At 41.9% G+C, this 23,697-nt stretch overlaps 1 protein-coding gene across 1 annotated transcript in view; it reads right to left on the minus strand.

Annotated features, from left to right (window-relative positions):
* Positions 1 to 264: 264 nt before the first annotated feature.
* The window catches only part of LOC122399841 (protein Wnt-6-like), a 43,261-nt gene continuing 19,828 nt past the window's right edge, over positions 265 to 23,697 (minus strand). Inside the window, exons 3-5 of the mRNA XM_043400848.1 lie at positions 1,572 to 1,691; positions 1,297 to 1,496; positions 265 to 726 (exon numbers count right to left, since the gene is read on the minus strand). Of these exons, the coding sequence (XP_043256783.1) occupies positions 265 to 726; positions 1,297 to 1,496; positions 1,572 to 1,691 (782 nt within the window). The remainder of the gene's footprint in view (positions 727 to 1,296; positions 1,497 to 1,571; positions 1,692 to 23,697) is intronic.

The raw sequence follows: 23,697 nt of genomic DNA on the forward strand, positions 1-23,697 counted from the left end.
GCGGACTGAAATCTCTGAGTAATCAGAAGCCTCACTAGTCACTTTTACATACGATATTTTTAGTTATAAATCGTCAAATAAATATCAGAGAAGTATATTAACCTCGAAAATCTAAAGATTCACCAAAATGGCGGACACTAATCGTTGCTTTCCATGCGACAAACCGGAGCTCCATGGCCCCCATAACGCGTATATTACAGATGCTTAACCTAACCGGTCGTCGATCGTTCCCAGATCCCCTGGGCCACTCGCGACGGCCATTTTCTAGCGACAAGTGTTGATAGTCTTCTTCTCCAGGCAGGTGTTGCACGTGACCTCGCAACACCACCGAAATCTGCACTTGCAATTGGTCTTTTCCTTGACGATCCTGGTGTCGTACCCTCTGCCGCAGCAAAGCAGCTCGCAGCCGTCGACGCCCTGGCTGGTGGAGTTGCATCGACGACCCTGGGTCCCCAGGGAGCCTGTCTTCCGGTTCGGTTTGCAGAAGTCGGGGGAATCCTCGCTGTAGATCAGATCGAACCGATCCGGCGGCTTGATAGTCGGCCCCTCTGTGATGAAGCTGTGCCCGTCGTTGCTGGGGATCACCTTCGCCGCGCCGTCGAACGACTCCTTCAACCGGTTGCCCACGTCGCGGAACGGCGGCATTTTCCGCCAACAGGTGCGCACGGTGCAGGAACCGGAAAGACCGTGGCACTTGCACTCCGTCCTCATGAAGTCCCTCACTGCCTGCGACCCCAAAGGAGACCCAAAGTCGCGAAATATTCAAGTCTCAACGTCTAGTTCTAATTCTTAAGGGGTGGTAGCTTTGTATGGGGATTTTTGAATGTTGAGGACTTGCATAAATAGCTTTGCGTGTTCTCAATGAAGTTTCTTAGGGTCTGTGATCCCAAAGGAGGCCACAAAATGGCGAAATACTTGCATAAATGATAACATAAGCTGACAGTAAGTCCAATTGATTGATGGGTTGAAGATTGTAAATGTTGAGGGCTTGCATAAATATCTTTGGGTGTTCCTGATGAAGTTCTTTAGAGACTGCAATCTCCAAGGAGAACTAAAATGGCGAAATGGCACTAGGTCCTATTGATTGATGTGTTGAAGATTATGAATATTGAGGACTTGTATAAATATCCTTGTATGTTCCTAATGAAGTCTCAATCGATTTGTAACTCCCAACAAAAACCAAAAACGCGAAATCCTGACATGTGAGGGCTTCCATAAATGTTTTTCTCAATTCTTAACTGTACCTCAAATGGTTAAATAAGGATTGTGACTGTATTGTGGATGATAAATGCGTACCAGTCGCCCAGCGTTGTTGTTGTGAAGCTTGACCAGCGTCTTGATGTCGCTGCGTTTCCGGTAGGGCGCGTCCATGAAGTCTCGCGACTTTTTGAACCCAAATTTCACATTGTCCCCGCAACCACCCCACTCCCAGTCGCCCTCAGTGGGCAGACTCTTCTCCAGCGAGGCGGTCCTTGCGAATTTACTGAGAGGATTGCCTGCGGGAATTTGCAAAACTCGCGAAATCGCACTCGAACGGAGAGAATTGTACCGAGCTTCTCAACGAATGATACCTTTCGACGTCATTTTGTCGCAGGAACACTGGACCAGGTGACCCATGGTGCAGGCTCTGGTCACTGCGTACGTCACCCCAGCTGCTGTGATGGCGTTCACGAACCCCGTTTCCCGCGTATCTGCAATCAGACGATCCCTCGATCGATTCTAATATGGTACGCGTTATGATAAAAATAAGAGAAAATTAGATTGGATGAGATTATTAATGCTTTTTCATAATAGCTACATTTAATTTCGCCGAAAAATTTCAGCATCTAATCGAATTTTTTTCTTCAAAGTGGGTAGGAATTCAGGGATATGTCTATTCACAAAAAATGATTGTAACTGATCCCCGCAAACAAAAATAATTTTTTCAGAATGATTTGAAATTTTTTAATTTTGTCGAAAAATTTGCTCCCCACTCGAATTTTTTTCTCGAAAATGGTTAGTAATTCGAGAATATGTGTATTCACCAAAAATGATTATAATCGACCCCCGCAACTAAAAATAATTTTTTCAGAATGATTTGAAATTTTCTAATTTTGTCGAAAAATTTGCTCCCCACTCGAATTTTATTCTCGAAAATGGTTAGGAATTCGGGGGTATGTGTATTCACAAAAAATGATCGTAATCGACCTCCCTAACTAAAAAAATTTTTTCAAAACGATATAAAATTTTTTAATTTCGCCGAAAAAGTGATAGATCTACTGAATTTTTTTCTCGAAAGTGGTTAGGAATTCGAGGGTATGTGTATTCACCAAAAATGACTGTAATCGACCCCCCTAACCAAAAATAATTTTTCTAGAATGATTTGAAATTTTTCAATTTCACCGAGTTTCTCCATCTGCCCCCTTGTCGACTCTAAGACTCTAGAGCCGAAATTCGCTACTTTGGGTGCCCCAACGGTGACTCAAGGAGGATGTCTCGTTTCCTCTAGGTCGCCCAGGTCCCCAGGACGAGGATATCGTGCATCGTGGGCGGAAGATTTCGGTCGTTCGCGACAGGTTGGAGACGATCCAGGGAGAGCAAAGGGGGAAGGCCCACGTAGCTCTGGATGGCGTGTGTATTCGGTTTCACCTGTCACGTCTCCACTCCATCATTAGGCGGACAATGCACGCCGGGAGTTCCACCCCTTTTCAAAACGGCAGATTACCACCGCCTCCGTCCAACGGCTCCCTGTCACCCATTGTCTCTCACCTGCCCGTGCATCCGGGTTTTGCAAATCCTCTCTCCGATCCTTTATTTATTTTTTCCTTTGGTTTCCGCGTGTCCAAAACCCCCCCTCTCTCTCTCTATCTCCTTCTCTCCCCGTCCTCTCGCGATCAAAGTTTTGCGTCCACCGGCCGACGAGATAGAATCTTGCGGCTCGTGGATTAACTTATAATCGTAACGCGGAATGCGGGGCCCAATTACCGATTCCGTTGGTCCAAAGTATCGCGAGCGGATCTGTCCAGGCGGCGATCGAATCGGCGAAGGTGGCCTCCGACGAGGCGTTTCCGGCGAGGCAATTATCCGTTTCGAGGCGTTTAAGCGCGAACCAGGCCGCGAATACTAATGTTCGCGGCGCCATGGATCAAAGAAACGCGCGATCGATACACGGAATCTCTGTTGAGCCGGTTCAAATCACTTGGAACGCTTTCTGAACTCCTTTGAGAAAATCTAGAACCTTTATACAAACTTCGTTTATATCTCGTGTTTTCATTGTTATTGCCATCAACAAATAAGTCGAGCGCTTGCGAGAGAGTCGAGTGCGTTGCCCTCTAGCGGCGAGCCTATCGCAATTAGGGCTCTACTCGCTCTGTGACAACGGAATCCCCGGTGAAAACGCAAGTTATGGGGGGAAAATGGCGACGTGGACGGTGGAAACGCGATCGAAACCGCGAAGAAGAGCGGAGGAAACTTCGTTTATATCTCGTGTGTTCATTGTTATTACTTTCAGCAGATAAGTCGGGCGCTTGCGAGAGAGTCGAGTGCGTGGCCCTCTAGCGGCGAGTCTATCGCAATTAGGGCTCTGCTCGCTCTGTGACAACGGAATCCCCGGTGAAAACGCAAGTTATGGGGGGGAAATGGCGTCGTCGACGGTGGAAACGCGATCGAAACCGCGAAGGAGAGCGGAGGAAAGGTGGACGGAGCTCGAAAGGGACGAGCAGAGAGCGCTGGGAAGGGGTTATACGCGTTAAGCCTGGTTCTCCGTGGTTCCCATGGATTCCAGCCGGGTATCTTCGCCGCGGATCGACGCACGGACGGACGGACGGACGGACGGAACGAGAAGAAGCGGCCTGCCACCGCCCGCGTATCTTCCGATGCATCGCCTCACCTTTCAGTGCGTATTTAAACGATACGATAGTTTTATACGAGCGATCTGATATCGAGGTTCGAGAGCGAAAGGCCCTGGCTGAGGCCTCCGACTCTCTGTTCGCCGTGACTACGACTCTACCGCTGCCTTTTGCTCGATGTTACACGCATCGTGCACGGAACAACCTTCTGCGTAGCATTAAGTGTCACCTGAACTATTTTTCATATTTTATTCGTGGGGAATTTTAGCTATTTTTGGGGTGTTTTTATCTTGATATAGTGTTCGTTGATGAATACATAATTAATTTAGCCATTTCTACTGTGTCCTTTTTTGGGGGAAACTTCTCTCTATTTTGCTCCATTAATATTTATAATTCATTCTTTAAAATTCCAAATTTTTAGGGTGTTTTTTTAGTGAGACTTTTCTATATTTTAATATACTATTTGCTGATGACTACATAATTAATTTAACTATTTTTACTGGGTTTTTTTCTTTTTTTTTTATTGAGACTTTTCTATATTTTGTTGCATCCACTAATATAATTCTTTTTATAAAATTCCAAATTTTATGGTGTTTTTTTATGAGAAGTATATTTTGATATAGTTTCTTGATAACTATATAATTAATTTAGTTGCTTCTATTGTGTTTTTTTTGTTGAGACTTCTCTATATCTTGCTACATCCACTAATACAATTCATTCTTTAAAATTCCAAATTTTTAGGGTGTTTTTTTATGAGACTGTATATTTTGATATATTGTTTGTTGACAACTACATAATTAATTTAGTTATTTCAACTATGTTTTTCTTTATACTGATATAAATATAATTAGTTCTTTAAAATACAAAATTTTAAGTGCTTATAATATGACACAAACATCAAAGATGGTTTCCCAAATTCCAGATCTAAAAATGGTGATGTACCACTTTGTAGGTAACCAGAAGCATCAAACAAAGACAATTGCAATAATTACAAACTTACATGGAAGTTTACTAGCCCTGAAACCCTACCACATCACTTTGAATTCACAAATATAGAATTCTCTGCTCAATATCCCAATATCAACAATCCAATATGGCGATTTTACATCAAATTTCTGTGTTTGAAAGCAATTGAATGAGGTTCTAATGCCAGGAAAAGCTAGAATCAAAGCTGAAATGAGGAAAGTGATGACATGGAAGTTTACTAGCACTGAAATCCTCCCATATTTGAATTCCCAAGTTTAACTTCCCAAATAAAGAATTCTCAGGCTCAATATCCCAATATCAACAATCCAATATGGCCATCTTACATCAAATTTTCATGTTTGAAAGCAATTGAATGACATTCTAATGGCAGGAAAAGCTAGAATCAAAGCTGAAATGAGGAAAGTGATGTCATGGAAGTATACTAGCACTGAAATCCTCCCATATTTGAATTCCCATCTTTGATTTCCCAAATAAAGAATTCTCAGGCTCAATATCCCAATATCAAGAATCCAATATGGCACTCTTCAATCAAATTTCTCTGTTTGAAAGCAATTGAATGACATTCTAATGGCAGGAAAAGCTAGAATCAAAGCTGAAACAAGGAAGGTTATGGCATGGAAGTGTACTAGCCCCGAAATCCTCCCATATTTGAATTGCCAAGTTTAACTTCCCAAATAAAGAATTCTCAGGCTCAATCTCCCAATATCAACAATCTTATATGGCCATCTTACATCAAATTTTCATGTTTAAAAGCAATTGAATGGCATTTTAATGGCAAGAAAAGCTAGAATCAAAGCTGAAACCAGAAAAGTGATGCCATGGAAGTTTACTAGCACTGAAATCCTCCCATATTTGAATTCCCAGGTTTGACTTCCCAAATAAAGAATTCTTAGGCTCAATATCCCAATATCAAGAATCCAATATGGCACTCTTCAATCAAATTTCTCTGTTTGAAAGCAATTGAATGACATTCTAATGGCAGGAAAAGCTAGAATCAAAGCTGAAACAAGGAAGGTTATGGCATGGAAGTGTACTAGACCTAAAATCCTCCCATATTTGAATTCCCAGCTTTGAATTGCCAAATATAGAATGTTCAGGCTCAATATCCCAATATAAACAATCCAATATGGTGATCTTACATCAAATTTCTGTGTTTGAAAGCAATTGAATGGCATTCTAATGGCAGGAAAAGCTAGAATCAAAGCTGTAACAAGGAAGGTTATGACATGGAAGTGTACTAGACCTAAAATCCTCCCATATTTGAATTCCCAGCTTTGAATTGCCAAATATAGAATTCTCAGGCCCAATATCCCAATATCAACAATCCAATATGGCTATCTTACATCAAATTTTTGTGTTTGAAAGCAATTGAATGGCACTCTGATGGTAGGAAAAGCTAGAATCAAAGCTGAAATGAGAATAGTGATGACATGGAAGTTTACTAGCCCTGAAACCCTACCATATCACCTTAAATTCCCAAATATAGAATTCTCAGGCCCAATATCCCAATATCAACAATCCAATATGGCGATCTTACATCAAATTATCGTGTTTGAAAGCAATTGAATGGCATTCTAATGGCAGGAAAAGCTAGTATTAACGCTGAAACAAGGAAGGTGATGGCTGTGGCTGTTGGACGCGTTGAAATTGGTCCCGCGAGCGACACACCGCGTGCATCGAATCGTTCTGTATCGAAGCGTTCGTGGCCTCTGGGAGAAAAGGGAAAAGATCGCGGCGCGGAGGTCGGGGAATGTTCGAGGCGGAGAGGAGCAGCAGGTAATATAAATCACTTCGAATCAATTAGACACGAGGGATCGCGAGCCGATGATCTTGCAGTGCCGGGGCTGCCAGGTGCACGGAGCGCCCATCGTCTCGGGTCGCCCCGACGGCTCAGCCAATTATCAGCATTCCGGGGCATTATCCTCGGAGCGAGACTTACGCCGTGTTTAATTGCGAGTGGTCTTCTTCTTCTCCTCGTACGTCTTCTCCCATTCGTGCGTCGCTTCTGATTTTCGCGTTCCCTCGCCCCGACAACCTCCTACTTCCGGTCGATCGGGTGCTTAATAATGGCGGGGAAAAACGCCATACGACGCGATTGGGTCGATTTTTATGTTTTGGGAGCTTGGAACATATTGGGGGAATTTTATTTATGTAAATATTGAGAAGATATAGTATTGTGACTAAATTTTGGATATTTATGGATTTTAAGCCTCGAAAAGTTAGAGAATGAACCTCTTCAGCACCAAATAATTTTGTTTCTAATTAACAAAAATGCAAATTGATATTCACTAATAATAATAATAATATTACATAAATTTTTTTTGTTAATAATTTGAATTCTTTAAAAATTAAATTTGTAAATGCTATGAATATTATTTGCACGATGTACATTCATTTTTTGATAAATTTGCTATGTGAGGTCATTGAAAAATTTAATTATGAACATTCATTCGTGATTCTAGTGGTTACTATTGTCATATAATATTCAAAATAACTTGGATACTAGACGTGCATATAGGTGTCAGTATCCTTGAAGAGGTTAATATGCAAAAATATAAGAAATATTTAACCCTGGAAGTACTAAAGGAGTCAAAATGACCCATTTGTAATTTCTAATGGAACATGTAAAAAGTTGCAAGACTGAATTTTTGAAAATTTTCTGTAATTTTCTATAAAAAAAATGAACAAATCCTCTACAAAGCTACAATTTCATTAATTCTATTAATAAAACTATGAATTTGCATAAAGATTCGTAGTTTGATCATAAATAATTGTGTATTGAAAGAAATTCCAATGTTATAGAGATGGGGGAACTAATTGGTGGATGTATGACGCCATATTGGAATCTTTGATAGCGCCATCTTTAAAATATGCAAAGGCTCACCATCACCATACATTCTTGCCTTGACAAGGTTATGTATTAATGTTCAAACAAAGCCTCAAATACACCAATTTTACGCTGTTATATTATAACCTATACTTTAATTACAGTAAAAAACAATATGGCTACTGTAAACCAGTGATAAGAAATGATTTTTCAGGGCAGGAAAACTTTAACCTAAAACATGGACTATTAAATTGCTTAATAACTGTAAAAAGATCGTCTGAACAAGACATGCAGGGTACATTTGACTATAAAGTCGCCATCTTGGTATCTTCGATGGCGCCATCTTTGAAATATGCAGAGGCTTACTTACTATTCTCGCCTTGATAAAGCTATTAATGTTAAAATAAAACCTCAAATACACTTTGATTTTGCATTGTTCCATTATAACCTATACAATCATCACAGTAAAAAAACAACATGGCCGCTGTGGGACCACAAAAAGAGAACTTTCAGAACACAGAACACTTATGTAAGACCACACCAAACTCTAATCTAAAAAATAGACTAAATGTATATCTGAACAAGATATGGAGGGTACATTTGACTATAAAGTCGCCATCTTGGAATCTCCGATGGCGCCATCTTTGAAATATGCAAAGATTCACCAATTCTCGCCTTGACGAATCTATTAACCTTCATAATAAAGCTTCAAATACGTATAAATTTTGCGTTGTTACATCATAACCTATGCAATGACCACAACAAAAAAACAAAATGGCCGCTGTGGAGCACAAGTAAACGGTGTTTAGGAACTTTAACCCCCCTCCCAATAGGCAATTAAATTACCTAATAACTGCAGAAAAGATCATCTCAAAAAGACGGAGACAATAAAATCACCTGAAATCTGTTTCGTACAATGAAAACTACGGCGCAATTAGGTGGAGGGGGTAGGTAAGAGCCGGCGAAAAGGCTCGCCGTGGACCGATTTACGAACGGGTGGATCGATCCGCCCGCGAGGGTCGATCTATTGCGCACGAATCGGCGCATCCAGCGCGATAAATCGCGACTCCGCCAAACAAATCACCCGGCGAGACCGATCGATGGTATCTGGCCCCGTCGATCGGCCGAGCCGGCGACATAATTCCTACAATGGCGGCACGATGCACGGGCCGCGTCGCCGCAAATTACACGCTTACATAATCCGCCGCACCGATTAATCACCGCGCGATTTACGAGGGATTTGTCGAGGCCGCGCGCACGTTACGAGGCTCGAGTGCGCGCGCGCGCGCGCTTAAATTCCATAAATCAGCCGCGGACGATCCGCAGGGTTTCGCGAAATACCGCGATCCCGCGATTTCACGCCGAACGCTTACCGTTTGTTCGACGTCGAATTGGTTCTTCCACCGCCGCGGATACGAGACGGTAACTCCGCGCGCGGTTTTATGCGTGTCGTAAGTTCGAAACGTCAGCCGTTTAAGGCGATCGGCGCCGATTCTGTTCGCGCACGTTTTATGTATTTTACCGGTGACCCGCGCGCGGACGCGAGTTACGCGCGTCCCGTTAAGCGAGCGGTGCGCGATCGGTGTCGCAAAAAGATCGCCGACCGAGCTCGCGGATAAATACCGCCAGATGAATCCCCGCCGCCTTATATAATCGACGGTAAACAGATCGTGGATTGACTCGAGACGATGACGGACGATCGCGGGAAGATTCCACGCTTCTTCGATCCGCGTTGGAAAATCACTGGGGGAAAATCGGGATATCTCGTCCGCCATCTTGGAAAAATTTTAATGGGAGACTCCAGAAGCCAAAATAAGACGAAAATCAAGAATACCAATTTGTTGATGAAGGCTTCGTTGAAAAGTTATTAACAATTAAATTCAAAAATTTCAAATCGTTCTGGAAAAATTATTTTCGGTTCTGGGGGTCAATTGCAATTATTTTTGGTGGATACACATACCCCCGAAATCCTATCCACTTTCGAGAAAAAAAATCGGATAGGTGCTGAAATTTTTCGAAGAAAGAAAAATTTTTCAAATCGAAATGAAAAAATTATATTTAATTACACAGGTCAATTACAATTATTTTTGGTGAATACACATACCCCCGAAATCCTATCCACTTTCGAGAAAAAAAATCAGAATAGAATAAACTGGTAGGGGTTATAATACCTTCCAACTTTATTATTTGAAACAATCCTTCACCCAACAAAGATCTACGAGTATATTAACATTAGAAAAACAGTACAACACCTAACCAAGCAATTAGAAAAGAAATTCCTGACAAATAAGATTCATTTCTACCGAAAATAAAGTGGTATAAAGAGTATAGATACGAATAAACAGATCTCTCCTGCAGGCTGCGCAGAAAGGTGCGCGTCAGAATAGAACAGATTGTTACAGGTTAAGATACTTTCCAACTTTATTACTTGAAACAATCCTTCACTCAGCAAAGATCTACGACTATATTAACATTTAAAAAACAGTAGAACACCTAAAGATGCAATTAGAAAAGAAATTCTTGGCAAATAAGATTCATTTCTACCAAAAATAGAATCGCACTAACGAACGGGCGATTTTTCCATCTGGCTGCGCAGTAGCGTGCGCGTCAGCTCGATGTCTCGCGTCGATAGTATCGAATCGGGGGTCCCGGGGGCGCGCGCGCGCGTTTCGAGTTCGATCTAATTGCGGGATAGATCCGAGGGATCGAGAAGGGTCGAGCGTGGCGATTCGCGGCGGAACAGGCATCGACAAGAGAGGAGATAAATCGCGCATGGTCGTTCGATAAATAAAGAGCGGAATATCGAATGAGAAAATAGGCATACGCGGGGTTTAGTTAACCCCCCGGTGTACGAGAGAAACCTCTCCAATAAATACAAGCGGGGAACGGACGCATGAATGCCGGCAAAAATCGCCCAATGACCAATTGCGGCAACGTGCGCTGCGCCTTTTCCACGGGATTCCGCGTGATTTTTGAGCGGCCGCCGGTATCAACGGTTGGATTCTCCTCTTCGCGGTGGAATTTCTCCCTCGTGGCGTCTCGCTCTTTCCTCGGTCGACACCCGTCGTCGCCGCCGCCGATCCCCGTGCAACCTGGGACTCACGAAGATACCGGGCCGGTAATTACGGCGAATCCTCCTTCTGTGCCTTCCGTTTCTCTCCTCTCTCTCGCGAAACGCTCGACATAGGCGCATCTAGACCGACGAGCGATTCGACCAGTCGCGGAATTCGCGGGGAAAACGCGCGTTCGAGAGATCGAGACAAGGATGGGGCCACGGTGGGGGGGACACCGTACGCGAACGGGGAACGCAAAGGATATGGAACTCCTCGTTTTCTCTCCCTGCCTCCCCCTCCTCTCCACCCATCGGTGTACCCTTCGGCGACTCGTGAAATCGACCGAGCATTCAAATGTCACCGGCGAACGGGCAAAGTCTAACAGAATAACAGATCTGTCCCGGTGGTTCCCGCTCTCCTCTTTCACTGGCCGTCTCCCCTTCTTTCTCCTCCTTTCACCCTTTCACCGGCCCTACCGATGGAAGTTAAAGCCACCGGTAGCCGAGATACAATAAACGTACGGGACATTAAACTGTTTGCTATTGTCAATCCTTTGTGGGGGGATACCCGGCCACGCATCTTCAACGTACATCGGACCTCCTTCGAGTACAGTCGTCCTCGAAAGTAGTCAGCCCTACCAAAATTACGTTAATCGATACTGTATGAGGCTTTTCAACGAAATGGGTACCAAAAATCAAAGCAATCTTACAACTGGTGGCAGTGGAAACGATTGCAATCAGGTCTGAGCACAGTAGTCATTTGGTAAAGCTCGCTTTTCCCTCGTTAAAGCTCGTTTTCTCTTGTTGAAGCTCCCTTTTCTGTTGTTAAAGTTCGCTTTTCCCTCGATAAAGTTGGTTTTTCATCGTTAAACTTCGCTTTTCCCTCATTAAAGCTTATTTTTCCCACGTTAAAGTTTGTTTCCCTTGATAAAGTTTGTCTTTTCCTCGTTAAAATTCGCTTTACCTCATTAAAGCTCGCTTCCCCTCGTTAAAGTTTGTTTTCCCTCCCTGTGGTGTCCTTTTCTCTTGATCAAGTTTACTTTTCCATCGATAAAGCTTATTTTCACTTGTTGAAGTCCGCTTTTCCCTCGATAAAGCTCGTTTTCACTTGTTGAAGCTCCCTTTACTGTGTTTAAAGTTCGCTTTTCCTTCGATAAAGTTTGTCTTTTCCTCGTTACAGTTCGCTTTTCTATCATTAAAGCTCACTTTTTCCTCATTAAAGCTCGCTTCTCCTCGTTAAAGTTTGTTTTGCCTCCCTAAGGTTTGCTTTTCCCTCGATAGAGTTTGTCTTTTCCTCATTCAACTTCGTTTTTCCCTCATTAAAGCTCACTTTTCCCTCTTTAAAGCTCGTTTTTTCCTCATTAAAGCCCACTTTTCCCTCATTAAAGCTTACTTTTCCCTCATTAAAGCTCACTTTTCCCTCGTTAAAGTTCGCTTTTCCCTCGATAAAGTGTGCTTTTCCCCTGATAAAGTTCACTTTTCCCCTCATTAAAGTTCACTTTTCCCCTCAAATTCGCTATTCTTCCAATGTGATTCCCCAATTCCTACAGCCTCATTAATGCAAGCCCAATCATTAAGTGCTCATACATTCTTGAAAACGTGAGGGACAAACACAAAAAATAACAAAAAAAAAAACACATAACTACATCACGTCTCAATCTTCGAGTCGTAATTAAACGTTCAATTAATTACCGAGAATTGTTGCTCTCCAGCACCAATGACCACAACAATTTTTCCTCACAGAAAAAATTTGGTCGAAATGAAGTGTTGATCCATTAATCTCGAGTGTTTCTTTCGTTCAAATAAATTGTGACAATTAAGTTAACACCGAAAGCTGATAGAAATATCATTCTCGTGTTCTTTCCTCTGAACATACACGGTGCACGGGCAGGAAAAGAGTTAAGTGCTAACTGTGATCTCTCCCGTTCCCCTTCTGCCCCATTCGAGATCTCCAGCCATTCATAATAAAGTAAAAAGCTATCCTTTTCGGATATCAACCCGCCGTTATATTATAATTATTGTAATCAATGGGACAGCCACGTTTAATTGAATAAATAAATGAATAAAATATCTCGAGAACCGGTTTCTCGCTATGCCACGGGATCCTGCGTCAGCTGATTGTCGGTGAAACCTTTCTAATTTATAGAATACGATAATACGTATCGACGTGTGTCCATAAAGAAACCGATACCAGCAAATTGCGACCACAATGTCGATCGAACGATAAGTTACAGCAACAAAAATTCTACGCGTTAAAACATCGAAAAAACGATAACGTAAACATCAACCTGTATCTGCATGTAGTAATAAAGACGGTGCTGTTATTACTGAAATTTACGAGTCTCTATTAGTCACCCCCGCCCTTCGCGCGGCGTCCCAAATCGAGAACGCGTATCGGAATGCCGGGGTCGTAAACTCTCGTGAACAATGGAGAAGCGTCAAGAAGCGAGAAAAGACTCGGCCGATGACGAGCGAGTGAAAAAAAAAAAAAGAGAAAAGAAAAGGAGAAAAGAGATCCCATAGTTCTCGCTGACAGTGGACACCAGAGGCCCCCCGACGTTTAGTCACGGGCAATTTCCACCCGGCTTCGCTGGAAGCGAGAAAAATTGGGGTTTCCCTTTTTCGACCGTGCAAGACACGCTTCCCCCATAATCGGCGCTCATGGCTCGCGTATTGTTGTTTCCTGCGGCGAGGGTGCCACCATTTCTCTGTCGGAGCGCCACGGATAAATCGTAGGCAAGATTTCCACGCAGAGGACCCACCGCAGGCACAACTTCGTGTCGAAATCGCGCTCCGAACGAACAACAACCGCCCAAGACTGGATCAAATCTTTGTTTCACCCCTGGAACACCCATGGCGGCGCTTGACCCACTCATTTTTCTTCCACCTTGGTGTAGAAACCTCCGTTACTTATGTTTGGCACAGGTTTGAACTCGTTCGAGCTCGTTCGAAGTGCTTTGAACTTGTTTGAAGTGATTCTAGTAGTAGTTGATAGCGTCTAGGAGCACCTTCGGTCAGTATCGAAGAGATTTTAGATCTACAGACCATGTTTCAGCTCGTTTGAAGTAGTTTGAACTTGTTTGAAGTAGTTTGAACTTGTTTGAAGTCACTCTAGTATTAGTTAACAGAATAACTAGAGCACCTCCAGTTAGTACCGAGGAGATTTTAAGTGTACAGGACATGTTTGTGATGGTTTGACATGGTTTGATGCATACGACAAGTCAACACAATGAGATATCCACGCTTGCCCCAATCATTCTTGTTTCATCTCTGAGAAGAAACCTGTTACTTATGTCTGGACCAGGTTTAAGCTTGTTCGAAGTGGTTTGAACTTGTTTGAAGTGACTCTAGTATTACTTAACAGCGTTCTGGGGCTCCTCCAGTTAGTATCGAAGAGATTTTAGATCTACAGGCCATGTTTCAGCTTGTTCGAAGTGGTTTGAACTTGTTTGAAGTCACTTTAGTATTACTTAACAGCATTTTAGGGCTTCTCCAGTTAGTATCAAAGAGATTTTAGGTGTACTGGCCATGTTTGCAATGGTTTGACTCATTTTTGTTTCACCTATCCCTGACAAACCTCTGTTATCTATGTCTGGGCCAGGTGTGAACTTGATCGAAGTGGTTTGAACTTGTTTGAAGTGACTCTAGTATTAATTAACAGCATTCTGGGGTACCTCCAGTCAGTATCAAATAGATTTTAGGTAATATTTGCGATGGTTTGATACGATTTGATGGGATATCTAGCATCCAGTGTCAAATAAGTAAAGATAAATGAATTTTTAACACAGCAATCTACAGAATTCCCCGCAATAATCGATACCAGCCTCGTTAGCTATTGTCGAGAACCTAGTTGAGCACTGTTCGATCGACATTCCCTCGCGTTCCAGCGGTCGTTGCGCCAGACGAGAAATTCCGCGCGAAATACTCGACAATTATTGCAAAAAAACCGGGTATCGGGCCTCGTAAAAGTAACGGCGCGAAAAATCCGTTGCGAAATTCCGGGCCGTCGGGCGGCTTCCGGTTTGAAAAGTGTCTAAACGGGCGAAGAAAAGAATCGCGTAACGTTAATAAACGGCCGCGTACGCGAAACGGTCGACGTGTGTGGCGTGTTTGCGCGCGTGTTCGCGACGCGCTCGACGCGCAGGGAAACGCGTTGGCGAGCGGAGAGGCGAGAACAGACGCGTTCGCGTCTTCCACCGAGCGCATTAGTTAGCACCGGTGTTCGCGAGGCGACAAAACACTTAGCGCCGCGGCGCTAAATCGGTTTTAGCTCGCTCATTATCGTCGCGTTTCCTCTCGTTCTGTCGCCCGGTGGCCTACGCGCGCGACCAACAACTTACAACCGTTCCCTTCGTGGGACCATTCTGAGTCACGAAAATTGGTAAACGTCACTTCGAGTTTGACAAATCCTGTTTTTTAAATAATTTTTTAACACTGATGGTATGGAGAAATATACTAAATACTTTGTTAAACCTTACTAAATCATATGAAACCGTTTCAAACCGTTTTAAACCGTTTTAAACCGTTTCAAACCATTTCAAACCATTTCAAACCGTTTCTAACCGTATCAGAAAGTAATTTTGTAAATTGTACGATTGTAAGATAGTATGATCTAAGTATCAAACTGTATCAAACCGTCTCAAACCGTTTCAAACCGTTTCGAACCGTTTCAAACCGTATCAAACCGTATCAGAAGGTAATTTTGTAAATTGTACGATTGTAAGATTGTATGATGTAAGTATCAAACTGTATCAAACTGTATCAAACCGTCTCAAACCGTTTCAAACCGTTTCAAACCGTATCAGAAGGTAATTTTGTAAATTGTACGATTGTAAAATAGTATGATGTAAGTATCAAACTGTATCAAACCGTCTCAAACCGTTTCAAACCTTACCAAATCGTATCAAATGATAATTTAGTAACTTGCAAGATCGCAAGATAGCAATTTTATGAGATTGCAGGTAGAAAATTGATCGATTCAGGGTGAAATATAGAAGATTTAGAAAAATAGAACGGAGATGGAAAGACTAGTAGCTGTACATGGACGCAGGTTTGATTCCGTTTGACGATACCGCGAAGGCTCGTGTAGCTGAGGCCATTTACGAGACGTTTCCAGAGCTGGAGGGGGATTCCTTCCGCACTCAGCGTACTCTTCGGACGTTGCCTCATCGGATCGTCATCTATTCAGATCGATGCAACACGGTCTCCGCGGCACACGGTCCAGGAATGTCGATAAAGTCTGAACATGGGTGGACGACTTCATTATTTCAAGAGATCTATCTACCGACGCCCCGGAATTAGTCTATTACTCGGCCAGAGGCAACAGAGTCGTAAACAGCGGAGGTAAACGTTCTCGTCACAAAATGGCGGACCGTTTTACCAAAGAAAATTGATCGCACAACCCTAATTCAGATAATACAAAAATAGAATCTCATCAGTTACTCTATTAGAGGGTTGAGGAAATGTCTCTGTGCAAGGTTGGAGGAGGCTTGCACTTAAAAAAAAAATGAAAACAGCGGATGAGGAGGATCTAGACGCAGACAAAGATGCTAGAGGAAGATGGTCACCGGATCGAAGAACCTCGAGAATCCTGAATCCTGGGGGTAGGGTTCTCGCGCGTCGTAAGTTATCGAGTTTACTGGAAGATTCCCAAGCGTCGCCAGGGATCTGGGCTGCGGTGAGATATTCAGGAGCGAGTTTTTACGAGTCGGCGACGCCGCTCACCGCGCTCTTACTGCCAAATAATTAGCTCCCGATTTAGTGGCGATTCCCATTTACCTCGCCGCTCCAACCCTATTACCGATAAACGCGATCCTGGTGTGTTTCGAAGCGGTTCGCGGCGGTTCCCCGGGACCACCTTGGTCGAAAGCGTGGTTTATTAAGCGTAAACCGTCCTCTTTATTCCGCGCGAGGATCACACGAGCGAACGTGGGACGATTCCGACCGCCCATCGTCCGTCGATGCACGTTTGTCCAAGCGTGTACGGGCTCGCGGTTGATTGCTTAATCCTTATCGCGTCCGCGAAAAACTATCGACGCGCAAGGCTCGCGCGCATCGCCCACGGGAATAGAACGCGGCAATTATCGCGGACGGGATCGTTGCGAAAACGAACAGCGAACGGACGGGGCTCGAGTTTATTAACGCGCCAAGGTGAGCATCCTCGTTAGAGCCGAGAAACGTCCGCGAACAGAATGTTTTCGAGGTGATGCACGCTACCAGAACCTCCATTATCCGTATTAATTGGGGGACGAAACCGTAAGAAAACCTTCGCGAAACACCCGCTTTACTGATACCCATCGCGATCCCGTATAACTGCACGCTAGCGGAATCTCCACTATTCTTATTAATTGGGGAACGAAACTGCAGGAGAAGTTGTGTAAAATCGAATACCCGCTTTACTGATACCCATCGACCCGCATAACTGATAAAACAGGCACACGAATGAAATTTAAATATGATCTTATCTGTTGCGAAATGTTTTGTGAATGATAACATTATAATAATTTTTTTGGAAAATGGAACACCCGCTTTACTGATACCCATTGCGGTTCGTATAACTGCACGCTACTGAAATCTCCGCTATTCTTATTAATTGGGCAACAAAACTGTAGGAGAAGTCTTGTATAATTGAACACCCGCTTTACTGAAACCCATCGACCCGCATAACTGATAAAACAGGTATACGAATCGATCTACTACGCGAATAAAATGTAAATGTAATCTAACCTATTGTGAAATATTTTGTGAATAATAAAATTGCAATAACTGTTCAAGAAACGATTTCTTCGAATATGAGTCCATTCTTTTCGTGACTGCGATAGTTTCCAATTTAAAAAACGCGCCCTTGGAAAAATTCCTGAGGGACGAGGGGTCGTCGACCCTCCGTAGGGTACCGAAAGCTGAACGTAGGAATAAAATCGTCCCCCGAAACTCCGCCTTTCGAGGAGAAGAAAGAGCAATTTGTTGATTCGAGGAGGCCGTTTTTAGGGAGTAAGACTCCACGGAATCCCGATGAACGAAGAAAACCACTCTCTTAATTTGGCCGAGACAGGCCACGGTATCGACCGTGGAGGATCCAGGGATCCCTGGATCCTCCGGATACCGAACGAACGGGGCACAATAAATTCCTTCCTCCTTTCCTTTTCCCCCCCTTTGGTAGCTCTTTCCACGGGTTTTTGACGCCCGTGTTCCTCTTATCGCGACACGCGGCACCCCTCAATTAAGAGGTGCTGCTCGTCCACGAATGTTCTACCAGTCCGAACCTCGGATCTTCTTCTGAACTCGGACCACACAGCGGGAGCTACCTGCGGGGCTAACCTATCGGGCAGATCGCGCCCATAAAAATTAAACGTCGCCAGATAAATAAACGTCAATCGAGAATTAAGATAGGCGCCGCCAGTAGCTCTCCTCCCCCCTCGCTTTTTCTCTCCGTTAGGAATTTTTCCAAAAAGCTTCGAGACTCCACCGTTATGGTCCCACAAATTTTTCTTCCCCTCTCCGTCTCTCCAACGATCGACACCCCCGAAAGTTGCATCCACCCTCGATCTTCGCTCCTGCGACCTCCCAGCGCGATCCCCTCCACGAATTTCGCCATTTTGTTCAATATTGAGAAGAAAAGGAGTATTCAACCCTTATTGCACACCTTGTTTATGTCAATTTTATGGGTAAAATTTATTGCAATTGATCGATTTGACAGATATGAGATCTCAGAAGTAACTCAAACCTAACCTAGATTTCTCGATTGTAAATTCATGAGAATAGGATTAATATTTCTAGATGGAGGACAAAGAGAGTATGCAACCCTTATTGCATGCCTTGTTTATGTCAATTTTATGGGTAAAATTTATTGCAATTGATCATTTTATCAAATGTGAGATCCCAGACCTAACCTAGATTTCTGGATTGTAAATTCATGTGGATAGGATTAATATTTGTAGATGGAGAACAAAAGGAGTATTCAACCCTTATTGCACACCTTGTTTATGTCAATTTTATTGGTAAAATTTATTGCAATTGATCGATTTGTCAAATATGAGGTCTCAAACCTAACCTAGATTTCTTGATTGGTAAATTTATATATATATTTGAGTAAATTTTGTAGGGGATATGCTTGGAGGATTAGAATAACGACAAATTGAAATTACAAATACCGCGTGTCGGGTAATTAATAACACAACCTGTTGGATCCGCAGCGATTCAGAGAAGAGCTCGTCTTCCAGTGGTATTCCAGAGGAATGCGTTTGTCATAGTGACCGAGATGAAGCATTCGAGCCAAGGGTACGTATTTAGAAGATGTATCGTCCACGCGATTCATGTTCAATACTTCGAATAAAAGGAACAGGACAGGAATACTTCATCATGCTGGATTCCTGTAAGATGATGCCTAATTTATTCGAGACGTCGTCCATGCGAGAGGAAATTTATTCTAAACACTGTCTCCCCCTATTGGGGACCTAGAAAATAAAAATTAGGCCCATATGCATTGCCAAAAATAGAACAGAATAATAATTATTATCAAATGAGTGGGGCAATCGTCAAATGTATTGTACAAACTAAAAGAAAAAGTCCTGTTCAAATATTCCAATGCTCCAATTTTTATTAAATTTTTCAAGATTTAAATTTTTGTAAAGCTTGTCATTTTAAGAATCTTAAAATTATTGTAGCTTTTATATTATTTATGCTCCAATATTCCAATGCTCTAATTTTCATTAAATATTGAAAGATTGAAATTTAAATTTTCATTTACCTAAGGGACCAATGGGCCTTAAGATAATAATAAAATTATTGTAGACCCTATTAACCCTGCTCCAATGCTCTAATTTTCAATAAATATTTAAAGATTGAAATTTTTATTTTTATTTACCAATGAGACCAATGGACCCAAATAAAAATAATTTGAAAGCGAAAGAGGTATATATACTGTTTATAATTGTTTAGTTTTCGCGACCCCCGCGAACATAAACGCGACTATTGTGTACGTACACCGGGGCCTCGCCCAGGGTGGGCCGGAGAGTCGTATATTTCTTGCTGGGGACTTCCCAGGGCGAGCTGTCTTCGCCCGGGGTCGCAGATAAATGACGACGTCGGGGATTGTCACCCGAAACGACCGGTTAACACATCGCCGCCCCTGTCATCGATCCGCGCCGTCCAATAATGCACCCGGCAGCCAGGATTTATGTACCTGCCGTTCAACCTTTTTCCGAACCGACCTACCGTTTCGGGGCCCCGACTGGCCCCTCAAAGTGGAATGGAATGGAAAACGTCGGTCCACCAACGGACAAATAGATATCTCGTTCATTCCACGCTCCAAAAACGCCTCCCCCCAAAATACACAAAGGGGGTGCTCATAATCAAAACACCCTGTGACATTTATTGGAAATTTTTTCAATTTTAATAGACAATAATGCATTTTTAAGATTTGAGTCTAGCTTTTTTTTTTTTATCTTAATATTGAATATTATAGGGGGCGCCAAAATTTGAATCCTTAATCTCACTATTCCATGTAAAGGAATGAGAAATTTAATTTTTTAAATAAAGAAAAGTAACAAATACAAAATTTATTCAAAATTAACTAGTGACACTCCATTCATATGAAAAATACTGTTACAAACATAACCTCACAATTTCACATAGAATAACGACAAATTAAATTGTTTGAAACGAAGAAAAATAATTAATAGAAAATTTATTCAAAATTAAATAGTGATTAAATATAAAAAATAGAAAAATAATAAATACAAAATTTATTCAAAATTAAGTCCTCAATATTATAAATATAGAACTTGTTACCTTTCTAAATCCAACTGTAAAAAATACCCTGAATGAGACTGATTACTCCCTATAAAAAAATAATAACCTAAATTTTGTAAATAAAAAAGAATATAATAAATACAAAATGCATTAAAAATTAAATACTGATTAAATATAAGAACCCCACATTTTATTTTCTCAATATTGTTGAATTATGAATGAGATTGACGAAGAATAATTTGCAGAAGGTAACAGTAAGTAATAGAATAGTAAACACGGTAAAATGGAGTCAAAATAAGATGGAAGATTGCCAGGGAATGGGGAGAACCGAGCAACGCAAACACGGGGGCTTCTGCATTCGTGGAGTTCCTGTTATCGATAGCGTTCTGTTATTTGCACAGTGTTGCAAAATAACGGAGTTTAGCGCAAACACGACATGGCGGGTGCTTACATTAGCGATGGAGGCTCGTTACGCGGCCCGCCGGCCCGGAACGTTTACGATTCCTCGATGGAGCACAATATAATCGGACTTTGTCGTCTTTACGGTGCGGTATCGTTTTTATGGGGTTGAGCCGGGGCTCGTAAGTGCCAGGTGGAAGGCAAATTGGGCCCTCGACGGTCCAATGAGTGCCTGTTCCTCTGCATCGACCCAGTGGTTCTCCAAAAGGAGCAGATTCTATTGAGCTGTTGCACAGAAAATGGCTACAAACCAACAGACCTTTTATTTCTTGCTTTCATGAATGAAAATTGTTGGCAAAAGATGATTATTAAATGTCAAATTGAAGTTTATGGGCTACTATTTTTGTGGAAGGTTGGGTTGGGTAATTATGTGAGGTTATGTTTGTGTAAGAGAAGCTCAAAATGGAGTAGGGGTTCTTGTTAGTGAACAAATATATCTGAGCTGGTTTCAAACAATTTTAACACAACAAGATTTATAATAACAAAATGGTGGACAGTATATTGGGTGATACAGTATTTTAAATCAGTACAAATTAACAGAAACTAAAGTTTGGGAAGTAATTTTAGGAAAGAATATATGGGAATGATTCTAACCCAGATGATTTTATTTTTATTTCTGGTTTTCATGAATGAAAATTGTTGGCTAAAGATGATTATTAAGTCCCAAATTGGAGTTTATAGTCTATTGCTTTCATAGAAGGTTGAATTTCTTAATTATGTGAGGTTATGTTTGTATAATAGCAATTCAAAGAAGAATACATATTATAATTGAATTGGATCAAATAACCCTAACCTAATTTCGAACAATTTCAACAAAACAAAATATACAATAACAAAATGGCCGACTTTAGACTATAAAAATTAATTTATACACTATTTTAAACCGCCGCAAATTAACAAAAATTTAAATTTTGAAAGAGAACTTTGAAAATGAACACAATATTTTTCCCCCCAGTTTACCATCAATATAAGTTTCACTAAAAATACTTTAAATCATCAAATATTTGTTCTCTTAATAATTTGTGGAACATCTTCGAGTCGACGTGATAAAATTAAAAATTTGACAAGGTCCTGCTTCGCGTAAAATAAGCTTCAGCGTTCGTCTAAGGGTTAATTAACCCGTCGAGTCGTGAAATAATACAGAGCGCCGCGTATCTCTGGAATCTTTGAGCGGGCGAACGCCGATCGTCAGGCATCGCCGGCAGTGTCGGATATAATTCGATCATCGATCGTCCAGGGTGGAATCCACGCGTCCGTATATTCTCGAATCACGGATCGACAGGATCGATGGTAATCTCACGATCGCGGGGCGAACCGAACGAGCAGAAGAAGAAGGCAGAAGGACGAAAAACGGGACGATTCCGGCGCAGAGGACGCGACTCGCCAACGGCAATGAAGCCTTTAATTAAGGGAACATATTGCCACTAATATCCGACGGACAGTGTCAATCTGTCAGGCTACCAAAAGGCACCGATCTGATAGCGGAACCTAGAGAGCGGTTCGGCCTATTGGACACGCTGTCTTCGATTTAGTTGTCGTGCTCGATCACCCGGAATTAATACATCGGACGGGTAACTAAGCGGAGCCACGCGGACAGGTTCGCTCTCCTCTCGTCTCCTCACGACGTGGAGCTAACCCAACCGCGTGAGAATCTTTTCCTACGGGCCACGACGTTCAATTTGTTCACCGTTTACCTCCACAACCGCTTACAGGCGCCTCGAGTGCTCATTGGGCCACTGCAACAATTGCTACTCCTCTTTGGTGCAGTCTCATTTGCGTAGAAACAGTTGAAAAGTAAATAAAAGAATTGGAACACTATTGTTTACCTTATCCCTTCATAGGCAACTTCACTTATTGGGGGAAAAAATTTGATAATTACTACTCTTATTTGTATTAAGGTTACCTAAATGTCATCAGGTCACTGCAACAATTCCTACTCCTCTTTTGTGCAATCTCGTTTGCGTAGAAATATTTGAAAAGTAAATAAAAAAATTGTATGAAAGTGTGGAATACTATTGTTTACCTTATCCCTTCATAGGCAACTTCACTTATTGGGGGAAAAAATTTGATAATTACTACTCTTATTTGTATTAAGGTTACCTAAATGTCATCAGGTCACTGCAACAATTGCTACTCCTCTTTTGTGCAATCTCGTTTGCGTAGAAATATTTGAAAAGTAAATAAAAAAATTGTATGAAAGTGTGGAACACTATTGTTTACCTCATTTGCCTGAGACTTTTGGAGACTGTAAACAGTTGAAAATCAAATGAAAAAAGTCATATGATACTAAAGAACACTATTGTTTACCTCATTTGACTGAGACTTTTAGAGACTGTGAACAGTTGAAAATCAAATGAAAAAAGTCATATGAAACTAAAGAACACTATTTTTTACCTCATTTGCCTTAGACTTTTAGAGACTCTAAAGAATTGAAAAGCAAATGAAAGAAGTCATATGAAACTAAAGAACACTATTGTTTACTTCATTCACCTCAGACTTTTGGAGACTGTAAACAGTTGAAAATCAAATGTAAAAAGTTATATGGAACTAAAGAACACTATTTAGAGACTCTAAACAATTGAAAAGCAAATGAAACAAGTCATATGATACTAAAGAACACTATTGTTTACCTCATTTGACTGAGACTTTTAGAGACTGTAAACAGTTAAAAAGCAAATGAAAAAAGTCATTTGAAACTAAACAACACTATTTAGAGACTGTAAACAGTTGAAAAGCAAATGAAAAGAGTCATATGAAACTAAAGAACACTATTTTTTACCTCATTTGCCTTAGAC

This window comes from Colletes gigas, unplaced genomic scaffold, assembly GCF_013123115.1.
Source record: "Colletes gigas isolate AHSC1104 unplaced genomic scaffold, ASM1312311v1 Colletes_gigas_Sc00015, whole genome shotgun sequence".
Lineage (NCBI taxonomy): Eukaryota > Metazoa > Arthropoda > Insecta > Hymenoptera > Colletidae > Colletes > Colletes gigas.